The sequence below is a fragment of the Gouania willdenowi genome, chromosome 9, assembly GCF_900634775.1.
Source record: "Gouania willdenowi chromosome 9, fGouWil2.1, whole genome shotgun sequence".
Taxonomy (NCBI): Eukaryota; Metazoa; Chordata; class Actinopteri; order Blenniiformes; family Gobiesocidae; genus Gouania; species Gouania willdenowi.
Window position 1 is genome coordinate 10,528,241 of NC_041052.1, and position 8,738 is coordinate 10,536,978.

The following is an 8,738-nucleotide window of genomic DNA, read 5'->3' on the forward strand; positions in this document are numbered from 1 at the left end:
ATAGCTCTAAAGGTCATAATTTAGCAAAAGGTGTAATGATTTAGTGAATGACACCTTATTCATGCTAATGACAGATAAAGACGGCGTAATGTCAGACTTGTGTATAAAACTTAAAGTGTAACCAACAGATGCTTTACTCTTAGCTCACCATGAAAGCTATTAAAGAAATAGCGCCATAATTGAGCCAGTGATACTATTTCTTGCTTAATGATGAAACACAGTCAAATTTGACTTGTGCTAACCTTCCTTTCCTGCTATTGCACCAACATGACTGCACTCTAAGGTAACTGTTATGGTCACATTAAATCCCGATAGACCCAAGCTGTTATTGCCCTCAAGCAATCCCCACTTGCTCACACTGCAGCTTTAATAACCCGAACTCAGTTAATACAATTAGAAATTAAATATTCTAACTTGAGTTTAAAATTAACCACCAGTCTTTCTTTTGCACTAGAGTGAAAGTAGGCTAATATTCCTTTACACTGTAGGGACAACCTTTCTTCACCATTATCTGCTGGGACAGCATGGAGTTTTAAAAACAACATATGCACAGAGTGGATGCTTGCTGGCATGTATAATGTCCTCATGGATGCTAACACACAATGTGCTCAAGTTACCCCTGCGGCACTGTTACCTCTCTCACTGCAACGGATTTCCACAGGCATAATTACATGTAATCCTTTAGTTCAACCAGAGTTCATGACCCATCGAACTACTTAGTAGAGCTACGTGGATCCCCCTATAGAATACCAAATAATTCCACCTTAAATGAAGACACTACAATATTCTTTTTGAACAGGGTTATAAATCCAGAATCGTTTACAAGGTTTTTTTTTTTTTTTAAACAAATGAGAAAATAATCTTTGCAACAAAAACCTAAAGTCAGACTGGAAGTCGAATGTTCTCATTGTTGATAGATGGAGGTCCTCCAGGTACAACACTTCCTAAAGATGCCTGTTAGAACTAGGCCTGGGCAATATATCGAGATTTATATTTTGGCGATTTAGAAAATTACAATATCGGCTATAATGTATTGGTATTAAAATACTTGTTTTAGGAGTTGCTGCTTTCACTATTCAGAACAGCACAGATAGATGGACTTCTGAATGCGTCCTAACAAAAACCTTCCACTCACACATGCTGTCCCTTAATGAAGAAAAAGCCATCAGTGACACATAATGTGCAGCCTTAATCCAGAATTATCTTTGTGGTAAGACTTTGAGTTAAAAATATTGAAATTTATATCGTATAACGAGAAAAAATATCGCGATACGAGTTTTGGTCCATATTGCCCAGGTCTAGCTAGGACCACAAGGTTCATGGGAATCTAACTTTTGTATTTGACTAATGGTAAATTTTCACCTTAAAAAATTTGTTTTTATTGTATTTATCGAGGTAATTTTTTTAATGTCTTAAAATGTGTTGTATTTATTTTATTCAATTGTAAAGCATTTGTATATTTAGGTTTAAAATGTATTCCTCATACCTACTGTTGCATTCCGCATAACAAAACAAATAATACAAGTATGTATGATTAGGGCTAACTCCTGTGAGGAAACAAAATTAAATAATGATTTAAAAAAAAAAAAAGAAAACCATAATTTAAAAAAAAAAAAAAAAGTGTCAAAATAAAAAAGAAATAACCATGCGAAAGCCACAATTACAAGTTGAACTGACATGGATTCATTCTGACTGCTCCTTTTTAATTATTCATAATCATATGTTGTGTAAAGATGTATAAAAGCAGCATTAATGTCACCCAATTTCCCCTCAGGGATCAATGGTTTAGTCAATCTGAGCAAGTTTATTGATTGAGTTTGATTAACTTAATTTGAATTATCCTAATGACATAATTCCAGACCGTAATCATTAAATAAAAATAAATTGACGCAAGGATGCATTAGTTATTTCACCACTAGTGGCCAGAATATTTGACAGTATTAGAAGCTATCAAGTTATGATTCATCTATGATGTTTAAGATGCTACAATCCCTGGCATCGATGGTCTCGTCCACAACAACAGCCAACTTTTCCCACTGATCTTTTCTCTTGACGTGGATATTATAGGCCCCTATACGATTCGCGCTGATATAGTAGCGGATTAATATCGGTATATGCCAAAACACAAGGCAGTCATATCGCTATTGTATCGTAAGTGAAAAAGTTACATCGGGGCACCAATAATCATAACACATAACCTCAGTAACAAAAATAATGTGACTGTACATACGATTCCCTTAAATACACAGATTTGAAAAAGAAATATTATGCAAATAATAGACTTACCTGAAAGAAAAGATATGACATTACAAGATCATCAAGCACAGGGCTCTCTGATCCCTTGGTGACTCCATATCGATACGCTCGAGCAGTTCCACTGCTGTACCAACCAGGAAAGTAGTAACTGGTGAAGAGATGATAAAGTACTATTAGGGGAATGGAGTTCAAAGTTCAATTTGAAAATGTATAAACAAATAGCATTGAAAATGTATTGCATACCGTATTTTAAAATAAATGTCCTCAGCGGGTGAAGCATCAACCTGGAAAATATGGTTAGGTGGAAACCATAAGCGGTCACGCTCTCTGTACAGCCCAAATAGGCTGTAGTAGAGTGGCGATATATCTATTTAAAAGAAAAAAGAAAAGCTTAGTTTAAGAGAGTTTTTTAAAACTGAGAGAAAATCTTTCACATTGCATTGAAAAAAATGTTTAAAGTACAAACACAGGTGAAAAAGGTCAAGAAAGATATTCTGAAATGTCAGATGTGTTTGGTTTATCATCAAACACATGCAGGCCAGCCTTGTCTCCCTCTATCCACTGCATTGCACTACTGTCTGGAAGCAGTCGAACATTTATTGACATGTAAAACTGCCAAACAAAGCATATCCTGCAGAACTCGGCTTCCCCTAAAACAAATTGAGGAAAGTCAGACAGACTGTAAACAAAGCCCAGGGATGACCAAACAAGCAAACAATGTTTTCTGCTGATAGCTTTCCACGTGGTCTCTCGATAACCTTATCTAGGGAACTATGCTCCCAACTTACAGCAAAATGTACAAATGTGAGTGAAGCTGTGAAACTCACTGCAGGCCTTGGCTGCATCCACACACAGGTCCTCCGCCGTATATTTGCCAGGTGGGTAGTTGAGGGGACTGTGGATGCTGTCGCCCCTGCAGCTGTGGTATAGATGAAGCCTGAGGACTGCCGTCATTGGTGTTGTATCTGCAGATTCCCTATTGGTGTTTCCATTCTGGTGCACTGTGAGGCTCGTGACAGTTACAGTGTCCATTGTGGGTAGCAAGGCCATAAAAGACACACCTTTAATAAGACACAAAATAATAGCATAATAAATGTCTCTTAAGGCAAGAAAAATCTATGATTTTACCAGGGACGGTGGTATGAAAATGTTGCATAAACCAAAAGCATTGCATAAAGCTGCATACAGAAGCCACAGTCTGGAGGGAAATGTTTCAAGAGCTGCAATTGAACTGTAAAGCAGGCTACTGTAGCCTGGTTAGCAAACCGTCTGTTCACGGCATTCATTTGGAGATACTCGTGCAAAATTCTCTCTTAGCACTTGACAAAATCTGAGTAGAATAATTAAAATCATCATTTTTGAGGAGCTGCATTTCAGACGATCCCTGGTGACGTTAAATTTAAAGCTCTGGAACAAGTAGGGCTGCACAATTAATTGAATTTTAATCGTGATCACAATTTTTGTCATGATTAAAATAACCTGATCGTCAGCCATATTTACATTTAAAATATAAGCTCTGCACTCTGTAATAGTGTATTCATTCAGTAAGCCGTTGGTGCATTTTAAATGATATTTTAGTGTAATTGTTATTTAAATCTTAACTTTGCACTGTAAGCAGTAGACATATTGTTTGTTTAAAATTAAAATACAGATTTTTTCTTAACATGATGAATAATTGTAATTATAATCAGGATTACAATATTGATCAAAATAATTGTGATTCTCATTTTGGCTGTAATTGTGCAGCCCTAGGTACAAGTGCAGGATAATTGTTTTTTTATTAAGTAACAAGGTCACCAAGCATGTTAACTTATAGTTAGTGCTGTCTACGATAAGACCAGAAATCTACATCACAGGAATTATAACATTGTTCTGTTTTCTTTTCAATTATTCCGTTTTATAATTTATTGTACTGTTTTTTATTGTAAAGTGTCCTTGGGTGGCCTAAAAGGTGCTCTTAAATAAAATGTGTTATTATTACGGTTTCAATATAGCACAATATTTTATTTTATTTTCAGAGCACAACTGACCAAATTGAGAATGACTGCAGGAAATAGGCTTGGAAGGACCTATTTTACTGAGTTAATGTTGGAGAGACAAATTTATATCCACACCAAAGTCCTTTCAAAAATCTTGGGACTTTAAACAAGAACTATGCTGCCTGTGAATGCTGTGAGATGAGGGTCGGGCTCACGGCGGCTTCTGCTGCTCAATGAAAAGAGAAACGACCCATGTTTTTATCTGTAAAAGAATTAAAAAAAAAAAAAAAAACAAAAAAAAAAACTCATGCTTGTTTGAGAGGAAACAGTTTTTCTGTTGCAACAAACAATGTTGAGTACGCTACATACTTACAGGCATATGAAAAATAAAAACACCCGCATTTGGTATGAACTGTATACACATTGTAACACACTCCAGACACAAATTAGTCTATAGGCAAATATTGCGTTGTCACCAAACAAGCAATGATTTTATTTTTATGTACTAAGACACTATTTCACAGAACCAGAATCATTAGTAGCTCACCTGAGGGCTTAGACTATAATATGATTCACCCTGCTTCTCTACAGGCACCAACATGTGGTAACTAAAACTAGTCCATGATACTGTAACTGATTTGCTTCTTTCCTTCCTTGTAATTCTAGACTACGGACACCCACGAGATCTGCACCCAGTCAAGTAGCCATTGCAGTTTGGCCACCCTCAAGGCAAAGGTAATTTATAAAAGTTAAAAAGCGTGTTCTGCTCGAAAAAAAAAAAAAAGATGCATCAGGGAGAAATCAAAGACACCAGTCTAAGTGGACAGACACCAATTTGTTCACTTCTGGTAATAATTATGATCATCATGACCAACCAACAACACCGTAATAACCAATTATGTTGTGAAATGTTCAGTTTCAATGACACAGTTGAAAAGAATACTGTAATTAATATAGTCTACAGAGATAGAACGGCACTTAAACGATTATTAGTTAAAGATAACAGTCCGGCCTCCACTCTTTTACAATGTGTGGCAACTTTTCTAGGTGTTGTTGTATCGTAACATTATTACAGACAGTATTGTTATTGGAAAATGGTCTTCAATTGGAAAGAAACAGATTCCATGAAGGATATTTGCTCTCCAACTGAAGCAGCATGAGGGTCAATGTTTAGCTCAAGGATGATTAGGTGCATAGCCCTAGGACGGATTTGAGGTGCTGAAATTGATCCCTGTATATTGCAAATATCTTATCCATTTCTTTTTTTAAATCACCAAATTACTTAGAATACTACATTACATAGATTAAAAAAAATCTGATAGTTATGTGTAGCCAATTATTTATTTATTGACTTTCTCTATTCATGTTCACGGGCAGCAAAAGCTACATGACAAACTAGATTAAACTACAACATAAAAATGATCAAGTCTGACTGATATAAATTACAATATAAAAGAGACTAATCTGAGGAGGTAAAGCGCTTGATCAAATCTTTTTTTCTCAATCAGCACAATGTGCAGGTCAAAAAGTGTGTATGAGCCAGTGTAATTTCTCTTTTAAAATGCACCTCTTTACTTTTGAGTATGGTTTTTAATGCAATGATTTTATGTACACTGTTATTTATATTTTGTACGTTTAAATCGTTTCTTATAGTGTATCTACTTTGTAAATCTGTTGTCCTCTTGTACAGCACTTTGTCCCCCTCCTCCTGGGTTTTTAAAGCGCTTTCTAAATACAACTGGACTGGATACTTCAGGGAGATGACACTTTGTGTTTCTGTCTGACGTTAGGCCACATGACTTGAGATTTTCCAAATTTCCTCCCCATTGAACACCCTACACATTGATTAACTGGACCAAAACATACTAATAATAATATTAAAAACTTTAGCTGTTGTAATAAAAACACACTAAAAAAACCAATGCATTTGAAATGCATATGAGTTGAGGACCACACCAAACACATTATTTAATTTATTTTGTTTTAATAACATACCTATACTAAAATTAACCCATTTGGGTCAATTTTAAAAAGATAAATAGATAAGTCAAATTTCTAAATTCGGTGCATGATCTCGACCGAGACAATTACGTTTTTTTTTTTTTTTAATATAATTTGAAATCCCCATTCTAACATGTATTCTGTTACTAATCTCACAGCAGCCCTGCAGCAGAACAGCCCTCCAACATGACACCGATCAAACGGTGCAGAACTGTCTAATTTGACAGTTTTAATGTCACCCAGCAGCAAACACACACTGGCTGCTACCCACCCCCCCCTAAACCAACAGTCCCCCTCCAGCACGACACATCCAGTCAATTATCAGCCCCCACACACACTAATCAAGACCGTGGTCTTTGGTGCAACAGTTAGCTGCAGCTTCAATAGAAGAAGAACAAGTCCATGCTAGCTCACACACCCACCACGTACAAGCTAAAAGCCTCATTCAGTACGCACCTCTGTAACCCAGCCACGTTACACTGATATACATACTTATTGTGCGTCCACAGCACTGTTATAACACAGTTGTCACAGGGTTTTTCATCGATAGTTAACACTTACTTGGGCAGATGAACCAGATGCTAGCTGCTTCGATGCTAGCTGTGCAGGCCAGCGCTGCTGCAGTAGCAGCCAGGGCGAGCAGAGCTTTACAGCCGCTGGTCCTCCTCTGGTCCACCGGTACTAAAAATCACTCAGACAGGCCAAAACTGTCTCTTTGTCTGGGTGATAGTGTAGCTACGTTGCGCTAAACTGGTTACGTGAGCTCGGTGTGGTTGTTCTGCTGCTGTCCATCGCTCTCAGAGGGAACTTCAGCGGTTTATCTTGTCAATCTGTGAACTTATGAGCTAAAGGCTAAAAACGTATTGCACATGATAAAACACAACATTGTTCCAAGAAAACAGGCTCGTATGTGCGTATGCTCAGACCAGGACATGAGGTCAAAACGATGACGACAGCTACATTATTGACATTAAATCAAACTGCAGCATTTTAAGTGAGTTAAGTCAGCTCTCTGAGCGACAGTGAGCAAGTCAACAAACCAAGCCTCGCCCACCTCACTGTGCTGCATTCAGGGACCATCGGCCATTTCATTATTCAGTTTATATTACTCAGGTTATTAGTCAATTCTCAACAAAGGATACCTGTACTAGTCTTGTCTATAACATACAATGTGTTTACTGTAATAAGCAAATTATGTGCACTTTTTTCTCGAATCACTTTTTTTTTTCCAAGGATTTTATACCTTGATAATAAGGCTGAGACGACGATGTATCGTTGCAACACCATATCGTGACAAATAAAATGGTACAAGATATATCGTCAATACCACCAATATGGGGGTGGGGTGTTTAATGTCAGACCCTGTTTTTTGCATTCTATTTGCAGAGTGGCTCTTTTTGCATTCTGAATAGGAAAACTGGTTTTCAATCCATCCATTTTGTGTTTTTTATGTGGGCGACCGTGGCACATAAGTTGGTCGTCCAATAACTGAAGGGTTGAGGGGTCGAATCCCGCTCTATCCAAGTCATTTGTTGTTGTGTCCTTGGGCAAGGCACTTTATCCACTTTGCCTAGAATTAATGGGTATGAATGTTAGTGGTGGTCAGAGGGGGCATCAGGGCAAAATAGCAGCCACCCATCTGTCAGTATGCCCCAGGGCAGCTATGGCTACATTGTAGCTTACCACCACGGGAATGAATGATGTGAGTGACTGGTGTGAATGAATAATGGTTTCTGTATGCTCTTTGAGTCTCCTTGAAAAAAGTGCTATATAAATCTAATTTATTATTATGCTATTGTTTATTTATATTGCCATTGAGTGGAAAAGGTCTTAATATGCCCAGAGTTATTCAAATAAGCGCATGATTATTTTTCCAACTGCATCTTTTTTGGGTCTTTTTCCCTTTCCAAAAATATGATCTCATATCATTATATTCAGCCAATCATCATATATCGTCTCGTGAACTTTGTATATCGTCCAACCTCTACCTACAATACAATCAATGAGATATCACACCAAGTTGTTGGTTCCAGTGCAGTGTTTACATTAGCTCCTGTTGTCATTGGATGTTATTGCAAGGACGAGTCTGGGAGGACGTTGATGAGAAAAATTCACAGCAACTCTCACATTTATCACATTCGTATGTTTCCCAAATTGGATTTCCCAAATAATTTTAAGTAGGTACACCTAGCATATTTTTTTGTTGATTTATAAAAAAAAATAATTTGTTATTTATTGAGAAAATCTTGGCACCTTTGATTGACCCCATTACTTTTTAAATATTTGTCAATATTGTCAGTTTTTGTATTTGAATCGTACAGGCTGCATTAAAGGTGAAAAAATATTAAGATTTATTTATGGTTCTGGTATGTTGTATGACAATTAGAAAAGTTAAAGATACAAGTTAAGTTCATAGATGAATGAATTGGTAAAAAAGAAAAAAAATCACTTGCGCTGCTAGGCAAACATGTGTTTAAAGTTACAACCGAAGGGGGAACCCTC

At 36.9% G+C, this 8,738-nt stretch overlaps 1 protein-coding gene across 1 annotated transcript in view; it reads right to left on the minus strand.

The window, feature by feature from the left end:
- The window catches only part of jak2b (Janus kinase 2b), a 33,591-nt gene extending 26,312 nt beyond the window's left edge, over positions 1–7,279 (minus strand). Inside the window, exons 1-4 of the mRNA XM_028457072.1 lie at positions 6,798–7,279; positions 3,084–3,317; positions 2,500–2,623; positions 2,287–2,404 (exon numbers count right to left, since the gene is read on the minus strand). Of these exons, the coding sequence (XP_028312873.1) occupies positions 2,287–2,404; positions 2,500–2,623; positions 3,084–3,306 (465 nt within the window). The 5' untranslated portion in view covers positions 3,307–3,317; positions 6,798–7,279. The remainder of the gene's footprint in view (positions 1–2,286; positions 2,405–2,499; positions 2,624–3,083; positions 3,318–6,797) is intronic.
- Positions 7,280–8,738: the final 1,459 nt, after the last annotated feature.